Below are 25,080 nucleotides of genomic sequence, written 5' to 3' on the forward strand. Positions count from 1 at the left end.
CCTTCTTTCTTTCTTTCTTTCTTTCTTTCTTTCTTTCTTTCTTTCTTTCTTTTCTTTCTTTTCTTTCTTTCTTTCTTTCTTTCTCTTTTTCTTTTGACGGAGTCTTGCTCCTGTCACATAGGCTGGAGTGCAATGGCATAATTTTGGCTCACTGCAACCTCTGCCTCCTGGGTTCAAGCGATTCTCCTGCCTCAGCCTCCTGATTAGCTGGGATTACAGGTGCCCACCACCACACCTAGCTAATTTTTGTATTTTGAATAGAGACAGGGTTTCACCATGTTGGCCAGTCTGGTCTCGAACTCTTGACCTCCAGGTGATTCACCCACCTCGACCTCCCAAAGTGTTAGGATTATAGGCATGAGCCACCACCCCTGGCCACACCTAATCTGTTTTAAAAATACAGCCTGGCCATTTTTTTTTTAAAGCCTAAAATACACCCTATAGGAAACACATTTCCCAGGCAGGTACTTCTCCTGCCTTCCAGAAGGCCCTATGAAACTACAAGCACATTCTCACAAATTACTGTAAGGCTAGTTTGAATCACTAGCCATATCTTTAATTATTAAACAATCGGTGCCTCTGTAAGTAAAATTCTAGATGTTTTAGGGACACAGCTACCTGGTAATGTGTAGGGAGACCCCCTGAAACTATTGCTACGGAATAAAGGATGAAATGCTCCTGATTATTGTAAATACAAAATTGCATGCAGGATTGTGTAAAGACAATGCCAGGTTGGACTGCCAGAATGAGCCAATAGCACGTGATGTGCTTCCCCCTGCAGAGAGCCTATGAATGGACATGCAGTCAGGGAGGTTTCACATCACCAAGATTCCTATCCCAGAAAAGCAGATGTTCATAGCTCTGGGAATGGAATGCGACCCTTGTGGAGAGCCTATAAACAGATGCATGAGGGGTGCCTCTCCATATGGATAAGATAGGGCTATAAATGCCCTCATCTTGCCACAGCTCTTCTAGGCCTCTTTAAGGTTAAGGCATACCCCCGTCTGAGAATTTCTGGTCTAACCGGTTGTCTAGCTTCACGTCCTGTTTCTATGGATTGTTTGTAACCAGCTTTTGCTGCAACTGTTACTGCCGATTAACATCTTGCTAATCATAGGTTGTGGAAAGACTGTGCTTCTGTTTTAAGGCTCTGTTAGAAATTACCGATGCACACACTATATTGCAAATTCTTATCTCTGTATATCGTACTTCTGCATACAGACATTATGTTAAAGAATTACTTCATCCCCATGTGACCATCTCACCTCATAATCAAATGACCCTAAATCCCTCACTAACCTATTCCCGCCCTCACTAAATTTAATAATAAATGCTGGTATATCCAGTGCATTGTTGGCACCGTGGGACCAGAAGGTGGTGACCCCTCTGGACTCAGAGATCACTATCTTGTGTGTGTCTATTATTTCTTGACCTGCCAATCTGCCTGGGAACAAAGACAGAGCCCCATTGCATTGCATGCTGCTGGCCAGATCCTGCAATAGTAATGGTAATGAATAACAGAAAGACGCTGTGCCATAAATATTGAACATTATGCAGTATGTGTAAGAGTAATAACAACATTCATAGACATGCTTGTAGCACTCAGAAGGGCTTCCTGCTCCTCCCTGTGGAACAGGATCACCCATGTGTAATAGGACCTGTGGCTAGGCAAGAATCTTTGAGGCGGAAAGCTGTTGGCAAGAACCCTGAGCATAATCTTTCTGCTCCTGGGCAGGTGCAGGAGGGCTAAGGTATTGCAGCCTGGTCCAGGCCATGCCTCCTGCACTTCCATTTCCACATTAATTTAGGGACTAAGGAGTTAACCAGGGGAAAAATAACGTGGGAACTTGGCCAGGCACAGTGGCTCACGCCTGTAATCCTAGCACTTTGGGAGGCCAAGGCAGGCGGATCATCTGAGGTCAGGAATTCGAGACCAGTGTGGCCAACATGGTGAAACCCCATCTCTACTCAAAATACAAAAATTAACAGGTCATGGTGGTGCGTGCCTGTAATCCTAGCTACTTGGGAGGCTGAGGCAGGAGAATTGCTTGAACCTGGGAAGCAGAGGTTCCAGTGAGCCAAGATCATGACACTGCAATCCAGCCTGGGCAACAGAGTGGGACTCCATCACTAAATAAATAAATAAATAAATAAATAAATAAATAAATAAATAAAGTGGGAACTTGCCAACACACCGTGTGGGTTGCAAAAATGATAAAAACCTATAAGAAAATCTGGAATGACCCTGACTGAGACCAGTCTGCAGAAAACAACAAAGGAGCTTTTAAGAGATTCACGTAAGGGAGGGGTGAGTTTGGATAATAATCAGACCTGGTTATCATAGTCTGATTAAAGAGTCTGCCTAAGGAGTAATGTCTAGGGAGAGTGGTTCTGTGTGTGCCTTAGTTTGGATTTCCTGGAAGTCAGTTATGAAACAAGGACTTGAATGCAAGTAGTTCATTTGGGAAGTGATCCCAGGAAGATGAGACAGAGCAGAAAGGAAAGCCCATCCATGCCACAGCATCAGGCCTTCATCCCTGTGAGTGAACTTCATCCCGCTGGGACAGGAGGAACCTTAGGGTTATCTCATTCGAGTGGGAGGGAGCTGGGGTTTTTAATACACCAACTTGGTCAGGTATTAATTGAGGGCTTCTGGAGAGCAGGGTGGCATCTAAAGTATAGACAGAAACACCGAGAGGAGAAGTTCAGCTGTTAGGGTTGAAAGTGTTCCTGTTGAGGATGTTCTCAGGTCTCTATCCAGATCCTCTTCATCCTCTAGCTGTGGGTGCTAGATGACAGCTAGAACTATCCCCTTTTCCAGAGATTTGTCCTTGGCCAAAGAGAAGCCTTCTTGCCTGGGAGCTGTCACTTCCCGTGTCCCCAACTCAGCGAGTGTTGACTGATACAAAGTTCAAAAGGCTGGTCTCAGTGTCACAAGGTATTACAGACTTTATAGTATAGTCTGAGGTCTAGAACATCTTTGTGGCATATGAAGGAACCTTGACTCTGTGGAGACTATACCCTTGCCTTATCCTGCTTCCCTCACGCCCTATCTCCAGAGAGCATCGCCCCAATAATTACTTCCCCAAGAAGCCCTGTCTCTGCTCAGCTTCCAAGATGCTGGCTTTTGGCTGAAATGGTGAAGTCTGAAAGATATGAGCACTAACAGCCTCTGAGACAGTGTGTGTACCTGGCTTCACACTGGTGTGTCTGTCAGTGTCTATGGTGAGAAAGCTGTGTTATTATTTTGAAAGTTGCTCAGTACTCAGACAGTTTTGCTGATGTCCTCTAATAAATATCTTCGCTTTGAAAAAATGGAGCAATCAAGGCCCTGATGGAGCAGGAAAGGAGGTCTGCTGCCTGTTTCATAGTTCAGAAGTTATAAAAGAAGTGAGGGGATTTGGCAGAAGGGCAGTCTGAGCTGGGAAGAATTGGAGTTCAGTCCCAAGATGGATATTCCATATTCATGACCCCTACAGACCAAGGGCTGATTCATGTGTGCATAAAAACACCCAGGTGTTTTAAAAACCTTGGATGGGAGGGTCATGTATATAAAACTTAAAGGGTTTAAAACTAATTGTTCAATATGGTAGTGAATATTTATATTTAAATTTCACTTAAATTAAAAATTGAATTTCTTAGTCACAGTAGCCGCATTTAAATGCTCAATAGCCATGTGTTGCTAGTGGATACCTTGCATAACACAGTTATACATATTTCCATCTTTGCAGAATTTTCTATTGGCCAGTGTTGCTGTAAAATTTCTCTTATAAAATGAGTAGAAGCTCAGTTCCATTTTAACTTGGCAAATCAATACACTCCAACTCTGCCCATCTGCTGCTCAGACCTAAGAGATTGTTAGTGGATTCTAGTGGATTATGTATACCTGATTTTATATCTATATATATGTACATGTATATATATATATATAATTATTGAGTTCTTGCCATGAGTAAAGCAGTGTAGAAGATTCAGCAGCAGGGTAAAACACTGTAGGAGATTCAGCAGCAAGGTAAAACACTGTTCCTGTTTTTAGGCATGTAGAGAAAAATTACTCTCCCAAGATTATCAAAGGGAAAAGGGAGAACTGGAATTGGAAGTGATTTGAAACTGCAGATCTCATATTGATGACATTACCACTTACATTTTTTTTCTCATGAGCAATACACTTTATGCACAGTTGAGCATACTACATTTAACTTAGATTCTTGGTGTAATTTTCTTTTAAAAAACAGTGTCTGGTCGAATTCTGATGTTTTTGAGTTTAAAAGGTCACTTTCTACCTTGTGACTTTGGACAGGTAATTTCCCTATTTCTATAAAAATAGTATGGTTAGTGTCTTAACATACCAAGGATAAAATTTTATATATATATATATGTGTGTGTGTGTGTGTGTGTGTGTGTATGTACGTATCTATATATACACACATACACATATATATAAATATATATAAACTCACAGGCATCACAACTATGGACACAAAATGATTAAATATGAGTGTATCGAACTGCATTACTCTGAATGAGAGAGAAAGGAGAGAAAGAGGAGAGAGAGAAGGAGAGAAAGAGAGAGAGAAAGGGACAGAATGAATATTTATAGACATGGTTGATTATTCTCTTACTTCATATCAGATACTAATCTAAATTCAGAGATGGTAATTCCATCCTCTTTGACTGTGATTGTTTCAGGACTGGATGGATGACCAAATTATGGAAGCTGGTGAAACAGGAAAGGGTGACCCCGGGTCTCGGGTCCTTGAAGAGCTTCAGTGCTCTAAGAATTGGTTCCCAAACTTTTGTGAGCATCAGAATCATTTAAGGAACTTGGGAAAACATAGGTTTCGACTGCCAGAATTCCTAATTTAGTAGGTCGGTGTGAGTCTAGATAATCTACATTTTTATCAAGTTCCTAGGAGATGTTCATTATGCTGCTATTTCAGGGCTCACACTCTGATAGCTTAAAAAAAACAAGCCACAGGAGGTCGTGGTCTCAATGATTCCCAGAATGTTGTAAATCTGGCTGAGATGTTGGGCAGGCTTATCAGTTCCAGGACAACGCTGCCACTGAGGGTGGTACTGTCGAATTAAATCTGCCAGCCCTGGAGCCTACCCTTTTTGAGAATTTCCTTTTGTTTTTAATAATTAATTTTTACCTTTAATCCTTTTGTAATGAAAAAAAAATCCCACAGATACAAAAAGTCTCACAAAATGAATGTTTAGCTTAATAAAGTATTATAGGGTAAAGACTCTTATAACCACTCTGTTCCGGAAATAGATATATGAATGCTTTTCAATCTTTATCTGAATAATGTAATATTTTTCAACCAGTGTGAGCTGGATTCTGTTATTTACACACAGAAGCACACTAATAAAGATACCCCAGAACACTTTCTGATTGCTGTGGATATTTTTGTAGAAAAGATTCATTAGAAGCCAGTCCTTAGCAAAACAAATGATAAAGGTTCTTTGATAAAATCTGGATTTTTAATGCAACATGTTCATTGGCTAGAAAATTAAAGTCAAGACATGATCAACCAATTGCATAGATGAATATAACTGGAATAAGCAAGGAGTGAGATACTCAAAAGGAGAAATGAGGAGGGCATCACCATAAAAGAAAAAGTCTTCAAATTGAAAATCTGGAGAAAGATGAACTAAAGGATTATATTAACTCCCATTTTCTGGTTCTTTGGCATTTGTTATATGCTACCATTTTCACTTCTCATAGTGCATCCTGTAAACCTTAACTCATCCTTTTAAGGACATGTCCACGATGTTTAACTGAAAGACTTCTTCTAGAGAAGAAGACTCCAGTATCCAACAACATATCCAGTAGACTCCTTCTAACTATTCCTGGTTAGACAAAGAACCACACAATGTTCTAGTTGAACGTATCTTATTTCCTCCTAAATGTGACACACATTGAAAACGTTGTAAACTGGCATTGTAAATTGCTGTTGTAAACTGCCAATCACTAGACAAATGTAAGTCACTAATAATCATGCTTTAATTCTATTCTTACAGTTTTGTTACAAGGCTTTAAGTTAAATTCAAAGAACTAATGAATTAAAGAAGCTCTTGTCTCTTTGCAAAGTGTTAGAAACATGAAAGTGGTGGCTCTCTGCATTTCATGGAGTGCTACTTAGAGGTTACCTCAACCTGGCCCTTCAAAGGAAGTGACTTACAATCAAGAAAAATAGAGTAAAGAATGAAGTACATGGATTTCGCTTCTTTCTTGGAACTTTGTGTGTGTGTGTGTGTGTGTGTGTGCCAAATGGTGATGTTTAAATCTTTGAATTATTAGACAGAAAAAAATTTTCTACAATCCCTTTCCTTCTCCTCCTATGTGGTTTTGCAATTAGCCAACCTGAATAGAGGGCTATCACGTTGGATTTGTCTCCATCTGAGACAGGGTCCCAAGGTTCCTATTAAATAGCAGAAGGTTTCTGTCCTGTATCTTTCAATGATCTATAGCTGTCCTAGTAAAAGAGGCCTAGGGCATTGTTTAAATATCCAGGTCAAAGTTAGTTTTTCCCTCAGGCATATTAGGCCACATTGAGATTTTAGGGGCACTCAAAAGGCAAGATATATAGATTTCTCTTTCTTCCTTGATGTCTGAAAATCTTTTCTTTTGGTTAAAATACTGAGAACCCTAGGGGAATACCAAAATTACCTGAGAGCTAATTGTGTCAAGAGCACCTTTATTCAGGCTAAGATCTCATGTCAACATCAATAAAGAAATTGATTAATGAGGGGTAGACAGACCTAGATTCAAATTCAAACCCTACTAAAATTAGCTGTGTAGTTTTGGTCCACTGACTTAACCTCTCTGACACTGTTTCCCCATCTTAAAAAAAATGAGAAAAATACCAGAGTACTAAAGTGATGATAGAAATGAAGAACCAAAGTTTTCGACATGGTTCCTTCTTTTTCTACTCTCTCCTACCCCTAAGATCCAGAGTAAGTAAGTCATAGAGGTGAGAATTGAAAGAACAAAAGGTTCAATGATACTCTAGAATGCTGCATCTCAAATTTCAATTTGCAGATGCACCAGCTGTTAAAGCATGGGTTCTGATCCAGGAGTTCTGGGTCAAAGCCAAGATTCTACATTTGTAACAAGCTCCTGGTGGATGTCCCATCTTCTACCTACCATACACAATTCGAGTGGGAAGGGAGAGTGTGATGCACCAGAGAAAAGCATAGATTTGTCCCATGCCTGGGGCAGCTAGGACAGGACACAAGAAAGGAAAGGTGCTGAAAAGAGAGAAGGGAGGTTCACAGGGAGAGGGGGTAATCCAGTGACCGATTTCTGCATAGCTTACTGTCTTTTAAAATAGATTAGAGGCTGGGCGCAGTGACTCATGCCTGTAATCTCAGCACTTTGGGAGGCCAAGGCAGGTGGATCACCTAAGGTCAGGAGTTCAAGACCAGCCTGACCAATATGGTGAAACCCCGTCTCTACTAATAATATGAGAATTAGCCGGGCATAGTGGCGTGCACCTGCAGTCCCAGCTACTGAGGAGGCTGAGACAGAAGAATTGCTTCAACTTGGGAGGCAAAGGTTGCAGTGAGCTGAGATCATGCCACAGCATCCCAGCCTGGGTGACAGAGTGAGACTCCATTTCAAAAAAAACCCAACAAAATATATATATATGCGCGCGCACGCGCGCGCGCGTGTGTGTGTATAAATAAAACAGAGTAGATTAGATCTATATTCTGTGGGGCTTAATAAATCCAGATAGAAGACTCGTGTTGTCTCCAGAGAGCAGACATTGTAGTGTTGCTTGTGAAATTGGATTCCCAGGATTTTCACCTTGAAATCTGGAACAAGTCCCTAGACAGCTGATGTACTAATTGTGCAAATGACCCCTGATTTCTGCTTGCTCTCAACCCTAATCTCCTCATGGATGGCCTGATGACATCAAGATGAAAACCAACTTCAGAAGACCTTTAGGGTCCTTAGCATTTTGTAACCAGTGCTGCCCAAGGAAGTGGTAAGGAGGGTGGTAAATGTGCATGGAGTCTGCGCCAAAGCAGGAGGTAAGGATTTTAAACCTTTTTATCCATCCTTGAACCCAGGAAGCTGAAAATGCCTTGACATAAGAAATCAAATTCTCCATGGCAACAAAATTGTCATTCTAGAAACACACAATCTCAACTTACACAGGCAAGCATCTCAAAAAATATACTGAGTGAGGAAGATGGATTAAAATTTCAGGGAACAAATGATAAACATAATTGTTTTCAAACTCTATCTGGAAAAAAAAAAAAAAAACACAAGCGATAGAAAAATACAAACCTCTCCTCTCATGAGGCCGAAAACGTCTATTTCTATTTTCCTTTTAATCATCTAAAGTAACTTAAATCCTTCCCCCTCATTTTCAAGAAGGCCTAATCCACAACTCCGTGGCTTCATGTATACCACCAACCCCTGTACTTCCTGCTGACAGTAAGTGCTTCTCCGAAGCCCAGCTGACTCTAATACCCAGATCAAAAGCTTTCCTGCCACAAAACAAATCACATTTGACAAAGACTGAACCATCCTAAGCCACAATTATATAGATTGACTTGGCAACCTAAGTTAATGGTGATCTGACCTCCAGCTTAATGTATTTTGTCGTGGTTTTTTATTTTTTTTCTTTTTTCCAAAAGTAATTAGTTCTCTTCCTTGCTTTTCATTTTCTTTGTGTGTGATGAGATGAAGGCTGAAGTGTTTGTGGAAGTGAGAGAACAAAAATTCTATTTGGCAAATCCCGTCTATCGATGAGATAGCAGCATGGAGACTATTACAGTTGGGCTTTAACTATTTTTTTTTTTTTTTTGAGACGGAGTCTCGCTCTGTGGCCCAGGCTGGAGTGCAGTGGCCGGATCTCAGCTCACTACAAGCTCCACCTCCCGGGTTCACGCCATTCTCCTGCCTCAGCCTCCCGAGTAGCTGGGACTACAGGCGCCGCCACCACGCCTGGCTAGTTTTTTTTTTTTTTTGTATTTTTTAGTAGAGGCGGGATTTCACCGTGTTAGCCAGGATGGTCTCGATCTCCTGACCTTGTGATCCGCCCGTCTCGGCCTCCCAAAGTGCTGGGATTACAGGCTTGAGCCACCGCGCCCGGCCGGGCTTTAACTATTAATCCCTGCCTCCTGTGCTGGATTGCCCACACCTTGACTGACACAGCAACACGTACCCGCCAACAGCTGTTTCCGAGGGTATGTTTTCTCTCAGAAATGTCAGTTGGTTACTGATGGAACTCATTAAACTTGGTTTACTCAGGGTTTGGGGAGCTTGTCAGATAACATTTGCCCAGCACGTTTTTCCTTCAGTCTTTATGTAAATGTTTGAGTTGGTCTCTTCTCCTGCTATGGCAAACTGATCAGCTGTGCACACTTTCTTCCTGGGTAGGGGGCAGACGTGTGTCTACCTGAGTTCTGAGTACACGTGGGGGTAAAGTGTTGCCTCGTCATTTATGTTCAGTGTTTGCCAAGGTTTCATATAATGATCAAGGGACTCAGCAATTTTCAGTGGTGCCCAAAATCTCCCAGGGGAGCTCGTCAGTGTGAAATAGTTCAGCAGTGATGAGGTACAAGGATATTATTGAGTACACTCTATCCTTTTGAGGGGGATTTGATGCTCTGAAAGTCATGGGTTTTACCATTTAAATTTCATCTTGAGTGGGATGCCCAGTGAGATACCAGGATGTTCCTTGACAAGAGTGTTGGAAGACTGAACGGTGTAGAGTAGGAGAAGTTCACTAATTACGGTGATAAATAAACCAATGAATAAATGTGTGTTAAGAAAACACTATCTAAAGCTTTGAAATCGTAAGAAAATATAGTATGATCTTTCAACATCATCCTGGAACAATTTTAAACACATCCACTTAACAATTATTTAATTCTCCAGAAAAACACACCTGTCATTGGGTTTGGCTAGTTTCTGGGTGAGGTAGAGTTTAGGTACTGTGAAGTTGTCACATGCTAATTTATAAATGTGTGTCCAATAGAGAAGATATAACCCCCGAGTTTTATAACCCTGTAAGACATTGTGATGGTTAGTATTAGGTGTCAAGTGGACTGGGTTAAGGGACATCCAGACAGCTGGTAAAGTGTTATTTTTGGTTGTATCTGTGAGGGTGTTTATGGAAAATATTGACATTTGAATCAGTAGAAAGATTCACCCTCACCAATGTGAGCAGACACGATCCAATCCACTGAGGGACCACATAGAACAAAAAGGCAGAGGAAAAGTGAATTTCTCTCTCTCTCCTGGGGCTGGAATATTCATCTTCTTTTGCTCCTGGACATCAGAACTCCAGCTTCTTGGGTCTTTGGGCTCTGGGACTGATACCAGTGGTTCCCTAATTTCTCAGACCTTGGACCTCAGATGGAGGGTCACACCATTAGTTCCTCTAGTTCTCAGATCTTTGGACTCACACTGAATTACACCACTAGTCTCCCTCTTCTCCAGCTTACAGACAGCATATCGTGGGACTTCTTGGCCTCCATAATCATGTAAGCCCATTTTCGTAATAAATAATTTCATATATATGTGTATATGTATACACGTGAGTGTATATGTGTGTATGTGTGTGTGTGTGTATCCCATTGGTTCTGTTTCTCTGGAGAATCTTGACTAATACATACATTAACTAGTTTTGTATCTGCCTAGCAATTTCATTCCAATATTATTTTCTTCTACCTCCCCCTAACCTCACCAAATGTCTCTGAATATGCAGTTCCCAAAAATACTCTTTGAATTAGCTTTACCATTTTACTGGTTCTTGCCTTAATATGTTTAATACACACACACACACACACACACACATACACACACACGATGTGCTGAGTTTATATCTGTATTAGAGCTATGAGTTTATATTTGTATGAGAGCTATGTTTTTAACTTATTGAAAATTAGACTTTGACAAGTCTTTATTGCTCACCTATTTTAAACTATTACCTGGGGATTAAGATGGCACATATATATCTTAGTACCTACTCTTTAAGAGTTTAAATGTAATTCTGAACACATGTTTGTGTTTGTGAGTGTGTGTGAGGTAGAGAGAGAGTGTGTGTGTAAAATCTGGTGTTTGAACATTTAGAAGGGGAGGGATTTGGTGTTGAGTGGTAGAGCTGAAGGAGGCAGGTTCCCATACCCTCTTGGAAGAGAGAATAGAATGAGGCTAAATAAAGCAGGCCATTGTGACTGCATCTATTAGCAGATATGTTAGGGAGGAGAACGTGCTGGAAGCTGAAGTGTTGAGGCAGAATATTATAAAATACGGCCCCGTGTATTCAACAAGGCAGAGTGGAGAAATAACCAGCACACTCAAAGTGATTGCTCATCGCTTTCCAAAGTAAATGATACTTTTTTGGATATGACACTGCTCTAACTGGAATGTTTGTCCTGTGAAACTCATTTTGTCAGCTGTGAACAACAACTCATGTTGTCACCTATAAATCAGAAATCACAATGACATCTACATAAAGTGCTCACCTCTTAAGGGTGCAGCCCTTAAGAGGTGATTGATTAGCTCATAAGTATTCTGACCTCATGAATAGATTCATTCATTTGCTAATTAATGGATTAATGATTTGATGGATTAATGGGTTGTCATGGGAGTGGGACTGGTGGCTTTCTAAGATGAAGAAGAGGGACCTGAGCTAGCATGTTAGAGCACTCAGCCACCTTGCTGTATGATGCCCTGTGCTGTCTCAAGACTCTGCAGAGTCCCCATAAGCAAGAGGACCCTGACCAAATCTGGCCCCCTTGACCTTGGATTTCTCAACTTCTATCACTGTAAGAAATACATTTCTTTTCTTTGTAAATTACCCAGTTTTAGCTATTCTTATATAAGAAACTGAAATGGGCTAAGATATCTAAAGCACAGACAACGAAGACAAAAATGAACAAGTGGGACTATATCAAACTAAAAACCTTCTGTACAAAAAAGAAAAAGCATTTAAATAATTCAAGGCAACCTATAAAATTGAAGAAAATATTTGCAAACCGAATATCTCATAAGGGGTTAATATCCAAACATTTAAAGAACAAGTACAACTCAGTAGCAAAGAAACAACCCAATTTAAAACGATGAGCAAAAAATGAGCAAAAGACTACATTGACATTTTTCCAAGGAAGGCATACAAATGACCAACAGGCGCACAGAAACATGCTGAATACCGCTAATCAATCAGGAAAATAGAAATCAAAACCACCATGAGATGTCACCTCACACTCATTAGGCTGGCTCTTACAAAGAAGGAGATAAGTGTTGGTGAGGAGGTAGAGAAAACAGAACTCTTTTACACTGTTGTTGGGAATGTAAATCAGTATAGTTATTATAAAAAATGGTATGGAGGTTTCTTAAAATATTGAAATCCAGTAATACCACTACTTTGTATACATCCGAAGGAAATGAAATCAGTATCTGAAAGAGATATCTGCAATCCAATGTTCATTGCAGCATTAGTCAGAGCAGCCAAGATACGGAAGCGACCTAAGTGTTTCCTGATCAATAAAGGGATAAAAAATGTGGCATATATACAGTGGAATATTATTCATCCATAAAAAAGAAAACCTGCCACTTGCAACATCATAGATGAGCCTAGTGGGCATTGTACTAAGTGAAATGATCCAGGCACAGAGAGACAAATACTGCATTATCTCACTTATATGAGGAATCTGAAAAAAGTGGAACCCAGAAAAGTAGAGAGTAGAATAGTGGTTGCCAGGGACTGGGGTGTGAGGAAAATGGAGAAATGTTGGTCAAGGTACAAACCTGCGCTTGTAAAATGAGTACATTCTCTGGATATAATTGTACAGCACGGTGACTATAGTTAATAATACTCTATTGTATGCTTGACATTTGCTAAGAGTAGATCTTGTGTTCTCACCACAAAACAAGGAAAAGGATAACTATATGAGGTGATGGATGTGTTAACTAATTTGATTGTGGTAATTATTTCAAAATGCATACATATATCAAATCATCACTTTGTACACTGTAAATGTATACAGTTTTGTTTGTCAATTATACTTCGATCACATAGGAGGGAGGGAAGTAAGTGAACTATTAAAAATGACACACAGCTTTCCCTGTCTAAAACACTGAAGTTATTCTGGCTTTCTGGGCAGGACAGTGTTGTGGTGCTGTGGCCAATAACATGGCCATGGGATTCAGATCACTTAGGGGAAAGCCTGGCCTGGCCATTGCTTTCGTCTCTGTGTCACCTGTGAATCAGAGATCACAATGACATCTACATAAAGGGTAGTTGTGAGTATGGAATTGGTGTACCTTCAGGGCTCGGGACAGTGAGGGCTCATAGGAAGTGCTCAATATAGTGGTGTTATGATTTTCAGTTGTGTGCTGCCAGGCATCAGCTTACAACCGGGGAAGAGGACTGGTGTAATTCTTAGGCACACAATCTCACCATCGAGAGAGATGCTCCTTTACATCTGCACCTATATTGGAGAGCATCTGAGATTTCAAACCATGTGGTACAATTTGCTCTTTTGGATCTATTTCACGTCTTTTCTTTGTAAAACAAAAGAGAAGTTTTAAAGGAAGACACGTTAAAAGGGAGTGTTCATTGAGACAATGTTATAATTGCTTCTAAGCCATGTCAGTGGATAGACAGGACGTAAGTTTGGTCTTAAAAGGAAGAAAATCAATCAGTACTTTATACTGATATTTCCAATATAAACAAAAATTATAAGTTTTCTTCTTAACTTTCTAAATTTTATATTTTTCCACTAATGAAACAAAATCTGTTCTTAATAGCATTAATATAATGACTTTCAAGTTTTATCTTAATATATCTGTATACCACACATGTATATATTTGTACATGATTGTATATGCATGTATATGTTACTGTATCCATCTATATAAACATATATATTCATCCTACTACATATGAATATATTTATATAACCATTATCCACCTCTTTCTATATGAGAGACTCTGACTTTATATATTCAACTACATATATGTGTGTATATGTATACATTTTGCTCTATATATTATATACACATATATATCACATATCACATATATATGGTTTATTATAGTATACATAGATATCTGGACATATTTAACAACATAATTATATTGATATTATTACTAATGACAAATGTTAGCTGTCGATCAGTTTGCAATTGTATGGTAATGGTGTTATCAATGTCAACTCTTTATGAATACTGTTTGTGCCTATTTGTGCCAACTATGTGTCAAGGATCTAGAACAGTGCCTGACAAATACTAGGCACTCAATAATTATTAATAGAAGGATATTTTACTCATTAATTCCTTCAATGTAGCAATTTGCAACTCTTGCTCCATTTTAGAATCACCTGGAAAGCTTTTATTTATTCACACTATCAAAATCCTTGCTTGGGTCCCATCCAAGACAATTAATTCAGAATATGGGATGAAATGGGCTCAGGCAATGCTCCTTGTAAAACTCTCTAGGTGATTCAAATGCACAGCCCTGGGATGAGAACCACTGATCTCATATCTCCCTGAACCAGCGTTTAATTCCTGCTGAGGGCCATGGTTGGGCCTCGGTGAGTAAAGGAGAGGCTGTCCCCTTGGGCATCTTGGAATACGCACTAGAGGATGAGTTCTAGGTCAGTGCATCCCAACTGTATCACTATATCTTCTGCTTGGCCTTCCTAATTTAGACTCTTGTTGGGAAACTGAAGAAAAGTGAACCTTTCTGTACCCTCATGCTAGCCTTGGATTCAGGCACTCAAATTCCCTGGTGAGCAGAACAATTATAATAAGTTGGAGCAGAGACACTTGTACTCACTCAATATCTGTGTCAGGGAGAGATGTGGCCTGTGATCAGACCCATAGTTTCCCCCAGAAACTGCCCAGGAGCTATTAGGCAGTAATTGCTTTCTGCTGCCACACAATTTGGGTGGGATTGAGACAAATCCTTTCTCTGGAAGCTCTGTTGGAAACCGCGTTAAATTCTGCCAACCTATGTTTCTTCCTGAAATGGAAAGTGGGCTTCCTGCTCCATGTCAGTTCTCCACCCTGCTGTAAGAAAGATATTTTGGATATGCAAGTCTGGTCTTAATCTGCACATAATGTTGCAAGGCAGACATTCCTGGGCCACTTTACAGATAAAAAACTGAGGTCGGGAGAGGTAAGTGATTTGTATACTGTCAGAGAGTTTCTAAGTGGCATAGCCCGCATTTGGACTGTGGTTGATTGATTAGTTTTTAACTTTCTTTTCTTGCTGCTACATCCCTTTTCAATCTGTACTAGTCAAGCAATTTGTTAACGGGATTAAGAGAAACGCGAACTTTGAATTTGGACAACTTAGGCTTGAATCCAAGCATTTCCCCTTTCTAGTTTTGCTGTCTTGGGAAACTGATGCCTCAGGAACCCTATCTGAAGGTACAAGGTAATAATGCTTACAACAGCTTTGTGAGGACTACATATCATAATAAAACTAAAATGCTTAATCAAATTTTTGGCACAGAATATTCAGCAAAGGACATTATTACAAAATTTTAATTGAGATTTTCCTGTTGAATCTTTGGCCATTCTTTTGTTTTTAGAATATTATTCTTAAACAGCTTTCTCAACAAAACAGTGACACTTGCTAACTTTTAAATTACGAATTCCATTTTAATAGAAAACTGGTGAAATGAGGTACAAGACAAACAACAAACAAACATACAAGCAAAAACTATAAATCAATCTCACTAATAACGGATATTAAAATTATAAATTAAAATGTTAAAAAATTAAATTATTTAGCATGTAAAAAAAAAAAAAACCAACAACAACAACCAATTAGAACTTATTCCAGAATGCAAAGATGGTTCAATGTTGCAAAAACCTACTAAAGTAACCTACTTAAGATATCAACGGAAAATATAGTCAAAATTAAATAATATAAACTCTAATAGATCAGTAGCTCTCTTTAAATTGCATACATGCTTTTCATGACCTAGAAAAAGTTTGTAATATTCAGTAGATATTAAAATATTATCAGATATCCAAAAAGTGCTTAAAAATTGAAATAATTCAAATCTTTTTCAGTATTTATCTACCTATGCATCTATGCATTATAAAAGTCAACATCTAAATCTGACTAAAACATATCTGCCTAGATATCCAACGTCATATTTGTTAACAACATTTCACATGAGAGATTAGTTAAGGGCCTGCTCTTACTTCCCACAGATTTTAAAGATACAAACCATATACTTAACCACAGTTATTTCTAGCTGGTAGAATAACAGATTGTTTATCTTTTCTTACTTTTAATTAATAGTATTTTTGTATTTTAAAAATCAGCAATATTAATTTTCAAGGAAAATTAAAGTTATTGAAAGCAAATGCTTTTTATAAAGTAATTTTCACAAAGACCTCTTGTGATAATCAAAAAAGGATATTACGGTTTGGGTGAACACGAGTCAGCATACTTTGAATGACTATTATGCTATGGAAGTATGCTTACATTAGATTTTCATTCCTCTCCTCCTAAATCTTTTCCTGAGGACTACCATTGGACATGATTTCAGTGTTTGAGAGTGCTCACTTTCCTCCATCTATCCACCGTGTAGTTATTCAGTGCTTGGCATTAGGATTTCAGTCAGCCTACTTACCAACTCTCCAGTTGAGTTGAGCTGGGCTGTGAGTGCCAGTGAGATCTGAGGAACTGGAAAAAGCCATTGGAGAGAGCAGGGATGCTAGTGGATCATCACAGTTATCTATAATGATAGGAGGAGAGAGGGAGAGAGACCAGATTCTATTAGCAAGAAATATTCCATGAGAAGAGAAGTTGAGAAATTAACTACCATCATTTATTAACCATCTGCTCTGAACAAGGTCAGGTACTCCCTGTTTCCATGTGTTACTGCATCTACTCCTCAGAGCACCCCTGAAGGACAGGTCTGGTTTTCTTTCACAGATGGGGAAAATTAAGTTTAAAAATGTCAAGTAGATTGTCCAAGGTCTCAGTGCTAGAAAATAGTGCAGCAAGAATTCTCACCCAGATTTTTCTGATTCAAAAACCCAACTAGCTACATTTCTTTAATAAGTCACTGGAGCAAAGCCTCAAATTATTGCTATCAAGATTATTCTATAAGAAGGGAGATGATTAAAAGGGGAAACATTGTTTGACTATTCTCCCATCTTCAGTCCCTAAGAGCTCCCATAATAATTGTGTCTACAGGAGTAAGATAATTTAAAATGTCTTATTCCCAGTTGTATGAAAGTCTTCAGAAAACAATTTACTTATTCTAAGAACTTATTTCTACTCCATGAAGCAGTAGTGAATAGTCCTCGATCTTGTATATTGTGAATCTGATATTTACTTCAACAGCTATCCTTCCAACCTATCCTAAATATTGAAAGTATTCTTTCTAAGGATTCTTTGATGATGTCCAAATGTGGGAGAGGATGGGGCCATGAGCAAAGATGCTTGTCTTGACAAGGTAGATATACCCCTTCGGGTTGACACTGATGTCCTGACCAGTCAATCTTACGGAGAGGAACTGCTCTTCACTCTTAGTATATTGTTGCCATGGTTAGAATTTTTGTCATTCCCAAAACTCGTGATGAGGTCTAATGTCATTGTAACAATATTAAGAGGTGGGGCCTTTCAGAGATGATTAGGCCATGAGGGTTCCACCCTCACTGGGTTAGGTTTACTGCCCTAATAAAAGAGCTTTCAGGAGTGGGTTCTCTCTCTCATTCTCTTGCCTTCTGCCATGTGACGATGCAACCAGAGAGCTCTCACCTGACGCCAGAACCTTGATATTCAACTTCCCAGCCTTTAGAACTGTAAGCCAATAAATTTCTGTCCCTTATAAATTGCTCAGTCTCAGGCATTCTGTTAGAGCGATACAAAGTGGCCTAAGACAATTGGTCATCTAAGTCTTTTGTAATAATTCACTTATCTCTTTGTATTTTCCATTGGGTGTTACACACTTTGTGGGACCCTAGCAGAGAATCTGATACATAACAAGCCTTTGATAAAGGTTTGTTGAAAGAATGGGATTGTGAGCTAATGAAATAAGAAAGGAAAGAATGGAAGGCAGGATTGAGCAGTCAATCAACCAGCCAATTAATCAGCATAATATTACCAACATTCTTTTCCTATTTTTTTGTCTTGTACACATTTAATTTTGTAGGACATTGAACAACGACTTCATGAAATCTAGACATACCTCATGCAAAACAAATTTAAAATGTGCCATTTAGTTTGAAAGTAAACTTCATGGTAGTAAAGGCTCTCAGGATGAATTGGTTTGATTTCCTTTGTTTTTTCTTAAAGAACATTTACATAGGATTAAGCTTGTTTATTCAGCAAATTCTTAGAGAGCAGTATTTTAGCTAATTGCAGAAAAATTAATTAGAAACATAAGGATTAAATTATTGTTCATTAGGTGTGTTAAAAAATCAACTGGCAAAGTGTATTTTGAGTTTTTCCCAAATACAAATGTTGAAAAATATTTTGAGGTGTTTGACAAATACAAAACCCAGCCAGATCCTCACTGAAGAAGAATAACATAAAAATCGCAGATATGGTTTCTCCGCAGTTACGGTCTTTTGGCAAATAGAAAGTAGATCAGTACCATTTTACCTCTGGCAGAAGATGCAGGTGACAGAAGGTGCATATACACCTCAAAGCACTTGTTTAAAGGCACACATTTGTTGCATTATTTATATATTAGAAAACAATATATAATAATCACTTATTAAATTATATTCAACATAATGCAGATCTTGCATATGTGTATGCCTGGTTTGTCATCAAGAAGCCTCAGATGAATGCAGAAAAAAAGCGAGCCCCATAGAAACATACAAACCACACACACACACAAACACACACATAGGCCTTAAGCATCAAGACGGTATCTACATTCACAGGAGCCTTCTAAGCCTCACTCATCCAGATGTGTAGGTATAACCATCCTCCTGTTTCAGGCAACACTCTCTCCACCACTTAACAAGAAATCACAGCTTTTCTGACACCCACTTCCACAGGAAAGTTGTAGCTCTTTTTAAGGTAAAGTATTATAGCTATTGTATGTAACGGTTATGTATTTATTAGACATTTAGCATGTATACAACTCTTCTACTACTTTTATTAGGTTTTTATAGTCTTTTATGTGTGACTGATGAAATTTTTGAGTATTGTACTCCTAACCCCACTTCTCCCCTAAATCTTTTCTTATAAAGTTTGTATTGTACAATTAGCAAGCCATTTTTACAAATGCATATATTATGTTGTAGCAGAATTGACTATACCCCTGTATATGTTTCAAGTCAACTCAATCATACATTGCTCAAGAAACAACTCCGGAATTTATTTTTCTCCTTTTTTTTGGTAATCTTTGCATTCATATGTAAATTGTTAAAATGATCATGGAGTAGTAGAAGTAACTTAATCATTTCAAATTAATTCAGTACAACCAATATTTATAAAGTCTCATTTTGTTCATATTCTCAGAGAGGCAATCAGGATAGGTTTGGGTAAAATAGAGTCTAGACCTCAAGGAACTCAGAGGCCATTGAGAAATATAGAGATGTAAACAAGTAAATAAACTGATGAGGAAATTTAGGAGTCTTTCACTATGATCACACCAAACCAGTAAAATTGGAATCTGTCAGTCTAGACTCTCAGGCAAGTGATATGTTTTGTTCTTCCAGACCTGTGCAATCCTCTCCATTATAAGGTGCTGCCCTCCAGGAGAACTAAGCTTCCAGAGCCCATTAGCCTGTGGCAATAACTGCCATTCCCTACTGTCTGTTTTCTCCTCTGAAAGATGTCTGCCTTGTATCTCAGTTTCTAGGGACAGTGGTTCCAGTTTGGAAATTAGTAAATTTATAACAAACTATCTATGCTAATGGAAAGATCCAAGGAAGATTTTTCAACAGTCCTTTCCTCGTAGACCCTATGCATTTGAACAGTGGCTTTTGGAAAACATATCTGAACTTTTGATCTCCTGTCCCTAAAAGTAATAAGAATGGGAAAATCTCAAATCTAAAAGGAAGAAAGTCCCCCCGCTCCCCAGAGCAGATAAATCTTTTCCTCTGTCACCTCTATCTCACATGAACCACTTTGGCAACCTTGCCTACATTGATGACACAGCAAGTCTCTTACGAAATTAGCCTAGTAAATGGGAATTTAAGCTGATTTTTGCCTAATGTTCCATTATTGGAACACTAAGCATGTGAGAGTTATCTATATCCTATTGCTCAAGGTTATCGCCAAGGTCTGATTGCAAAAATTCAAAAAATTGCAAACTCAGTCATAAATGGGTTAAGGGTTTGATGATAAAACCGTTCTAAATTCACATGTCTGTATTATTTTAAATATGTATCAGATTCTTAAAGCAAAAGAAGAATGATTTAGCGTAAATGAGAACAATAAAACTTGTTTGTTTTGTTTTGTGATTTGGGATGGGCTGCATTAGTGGAAAGCATATTGAGGGTTAGAGTTGGGAGATTCCTTTTTCCTAGATTTGCTTCTTCTCTTGATTGGATGACTCCAGATAATACATTCAGGTACACTAAGCTTTATTTGCACTGTCTGCAAAATAAAGAGTCATTTTCACCATATCCAGCCATAGAGTCATTTTAAAGATGGAATAAGAATAGATGGGAAAATCCCTTTTAAGTATAAAGCCCAAAATGAGAATGGGAAGCAGCGTATGAATTGCCTGGTAATATCTGCTACTATTGAGAGAAATTATTTTGATGATTTTATTTCCTGGATCTTTTTTCTTGCCACAAAACTTGCCCACAAATTGGTGTCATAGATAGCTTGTTCACATTAAAGGTTTACACCTAGCCAGATGAACAGGAGAAGGTGAAGTGGAGGGGGAATAAAATGAGTGAAGACACATGCGTGCATAAAGATGACATTGCACCTCCATTCTCTCCTCTGCAGGTCTGCAGTATTGTGGAGTCTGGGTCAGTACTACCCCAAGCACGTGGCTGGAGAGCAAGGAAAGAAAACTTTATCTCCCCCAATGCTCCTGAAGCCTTCAATAAGCAAACCTGTGCTCTTCTTCAATTTCAGGTTCCACATGCATCTCAGACTTCTAACAGTGTGTCTGCACAATGCGGAATCCATGGCTCTGTTCCTCCAAAAGTGTTTGTGGCTATTCATCAGTGTTTAATGTGGAAAAGAAGAAGGGGTGAAGAAACTGGGGTCTGAAGAAAGGTGTTTGAATTAAAATATATATAAATATAATCAGAGACCGAAAGGCTTCTCTCATATTCACTTCCAATGGGACACACAGCTTGAGATAAACTATATTGATTTCCCAGGAATCACTTTCCAAGAATGAACCAAATTTCACAGATGCATTGACCTAGTAGAATATTTTCAAAATGAGATCTTTAAGAGCTTCTTCATGGGTCTTTTCTCTAAAAGAGTTATAGCAAAACTCTGATGCAATAAAAGGCTATTTTAAAAATGCAAATCCTTATATGTATGTTTGATTCCCCATTTTTCTTCAACAAATAACTTTGCTGTTATCCGTACTCATTTTCTTTATAATGTAAAGGCCACCACTCTCCCATCATCCCCCCCAAATAAAAATCTACTTCTGTGGGTATAACCAAAAGCACCTTAGCTCTTTCCGTCCAGTAGCTGTTTAAATACTCCTAGTCCTGTTTGCATATGAGTCATAGATTAAGAGGATTTCTGAACCAGGAGGAACCTCTGAAATTATGGGTTCCAAGCCTTTCACTTTACATATAAGGGTATGGGGGGAGCTTAGGGAGATGACAGGACTGCCCAAGATTATTCAGTTAATTATTTGACCAGCTGGAAGCAAAACTCAGGTTTCCTTACTGTTTGTAGGTGACCACTAGTCCCGTTCTCTGCCACCTTTGCAGAAGGCAGGTAACCATTAGTAATAGTAGTATTCATAACAACTGTTACAATGGATGACCTTTTTTCTGCAAAGACAATATTTTATTTCCTGGACAACAGAAAAACATCGATGAAGAGTAGTTTATAACTTCCAGGATAATTTGAATTTCTCTTTTTTTTTTTTTAATACCTTTTTTCTCTTTATCTTCAATACTTTCCCCTAGCTAAACCCTACCCACCCAGGGCGGAGAAGTCAAACAAACAGAAAAAAGGCAAAAGAAAAAAGGTAAGAAGAGAAAAATAAAAGAAACATTCATTTCCTTATTAATATTTGCATGGACAAAGCATTTTGTTTGTTATTTCCAATTCAAAGAAGAAGGGATATAATATGTTCTTCAATATATGTATACAGTTAAATACTGAAGGTCTTCTTTCATATGAATTACAAGGTAAAGGCACAACAGAGAATTCTAAGTAAATACGATATTTACATAGCTTTTGAGAAATTATCATTGACTCTTTAAAATGATTCTACTTCAAGTAACATTTTTTGTTACCAACATATATTTTTATTCATTATTATTAAAATACCAATAGAGTTACAGATGATACTGAAGTTAAATTGTGTACATCGTCTTGATTACCACAGTAAATTATCTATATGTAGGGATTTGGAGCTTAAAAGATTCACTTGTATTTATAGGTGAGATAAAATTCCTCTTAGCATTGCACACTTAATGGCCTACTTTGTTTAAAAGATATAAAGCATGCATTTTGTGGAGTGTCTACAACAGTGCTTAGACATGACAACTCATGCCCTTTGCTTCAATTATTTTTCCCCTTGTTACCTATAATTTCACTTAGAAAACAACAAAAATAAATACTCTAATATTACTCTTGAATCTGACCCTGCCCACCTTCTTCATGATGAAATCCTAAAAGATAAATTACTTCATAATTAGTAGACCAAAAATACAGCTTTCTAAAATCAGTCATGAAAGGAAGGCCAAGTCTTCTCTATCCTGACATTCTTTTCCAGATTAATGTAGAACTTGCTTTTTGATCATGTGCTAAATACTCATGGTTGTGTTTCTTGCTGTGAGAAGACAGAATAAAGTCAAATACATAGACTCTGAGCTAAAGCAAACAATCATCATTTACTTTGGACTGAAAGACAATCCATACATTTTTTGAAATAAGCTCCTTATGTTCATGAGCAGTTACATGCAGCAGACCATTGGTCTGGGATCCAGGAGTCCTGAGCCTTCTGCCTGCACTAGTAATGTACTCTCTTTTTTACTTTCCCGTATTTCAGATTCCTCAACTTTATAACTGCAGGGGTTATTGTTCATTTATTTCATCAACACAATTTAATTGAGCACATACTAGGTGCTAAAATTTCTGTCAGGCTTTGCAGAGTAAAAGTAATTATCGTAAATTCATCAAACATGGTGGAGATAAACACAGCATCACTCCCTGCACTGCGGTAGTGACTGGTGAGAGGGCCAGAGTAGACTGCGGGAACACCCAGAAGAGGGGGTTAGTCCTGTCCAGGGATTAACAAGAGGGCTCTGGAATTCTTTCCAGGCTTTTAAAGCAATTCTATGTAAGATTTTAGGAAATAGTTTATTTGGAGTTACTAATTTCCTGCTTGTAAGTGGCTTGCTGGGAGGATATCATCGTAAACCCCATAAGCATAAGGCAGCAGCAGCAGGCCTGACTCCTTGGGAGCCTCCTGGTGCATCTGTCTGAGTTGCTCACAGTCACTGCAGCCGCTGCAATGGGGAGACCATCACCTTATTCTATGGATGAGGGCTCTATAAATTTTTCTGTCCATTTCACAGTCTCTGCAGTATCTAAACTAGGCTTTGAACCAAGGTCAAAGTGACTCTGCACAAAACCTGAGTTGAAACCTGCTTCTAAACTCTAAAATGATGGCAGACCGCTCTCTATTTGACAATTTTGTGTGAATATAGCTCTTTCCTTTTTGAATTTCAAGAGCATCTGTACACAGATGTCCCACAATGAGCCAAAACTCAACAGCTCTGAAATACCCTTCCCTCAATTGTTTTCTTCTCAGATTACAGCTCAGACGAAAGCAGTGTTTTGTTATTTTTGATGTTTTTATTTTCGGTGTTGCCACTGATTTTTTTTTTTCCTTGCTATGTTTTGATTCTCAGGTTAGAAATAGTTTTCTTTACAATAGACTGTTTGGCTTTATTCTTTTCACTTTCATGCTCTGAATCTAATTTACCAGTGACTTAATCTAATGCAACAAGTTGGTAATTCTGTACCAAGAGTTATGTTGTTTACAACTGAACCCTTCATATGTGACAAATATAATCAGCTAATGATGTGCAAATATAAAGGGTGAAGCTAGACAGATTTCTTTTTTTGCCCTGGTATTTAGTATTTGAGACTACATAAATTAGTCAGTACTTCTTTGTTGAGTGAAAGGATGAAAGACACAAGTTCTATCCCGTTGAATTGTTGTTTTCTCTTGGGATGATCTCTCAGTTTTCCACTTATTTATTTTACCTTTCCCACGATTTGATTCTAGTTCTGGATATCCAAATATTATGTTACAATTTTTGCAATGGTCCATTAGTTTTCTCACTGACAGAGCCAAGTAGTACCCAGCTCTAGTCCCATTAAGCCATCTTTTAAAAACCCTATTTTTAATATGTTTCCTTCAAAAATACTTACCAGGTATGCCAGCCTTAAGCTTGGCTTCCAGAGGTGGCATCATGAGGATGAAAGAGCAGAATTACTTACACATGGTAGGTCCCAGCTAATCCTAAGTTGAGGAAATCATTTGTGGTACTGAAAGTTGGTCAAAGAATCAAAAAGTAAGACCAAGTTCAGGAATAAGGGACCTGTTGTTGGGATCGGCTTTGTCAGAAGCTGAGGACTGTGTCTCCAAAGGCATCACTCTGTCAGTGTTTAACATCAAATACGGTAAAGCTATTAAACCTTTAAGGTTAGGAATAATGTGTCATAGCTTAATCGGAAAGCTATTAAACCTTTTATAATATTGGGTATATAAGGTAAATAAATAATTATAAATAAAAGCATAAATAAAAAATTAGAATTTTCTGGAATATGAGAAGCTAAGAGTGGTGGCTGGATTACTTTGAAGGGTTTTATAAGAGACTAATAAGAAAAAACACAAATCTTTGAAAAAATAAAATGTTTCCACAAATTTCACTCTGCTTCTATATACCCCTAT

The 25,080-nt window shown here is 38.4% G+C and overlaps 1 protein-coding gene across 1 annotated transcript in view; it reads right to left on the reverse strand.

Moving 5' to 3' along the window:
* The window catches only part of CNTNAP5 (contactin associated protein like 5), a 683,524-nt gene extending 666,802 nt beyond the window's left edge, over nt 1-16,722 (reverse strand). Inside the window, exon 1 of the mRNA XM_025405058.1 lies at nt 16,624-16,722. Coding sequence (XP_025260843.1) covers nt 16,624-16,690 — 67 coding nt within the window. The 5' untranslated portion in view covers nt 16,691-16,722. The remainder of the gene's footprint in view (nt 1-16,623) is intronic.
* Between the last annotated feature and the right edge of the window lie 8,358 nt (nt 16,723-25,080).

The sequence above is a fragment of the Theropithecus gelada genome, chromosome 12 (assembly GCF_003255815.1).
Source record: "Theropithecus gelada isolate Dixy chromosome 12, Tgel_1.0, whole genome shotgun sequence".
NCBI lineage: Eukaryota > Metazoa > Chordata > Mammalia > Primates > Cercopithecidae > Theropithecus > Theropithecus gelada.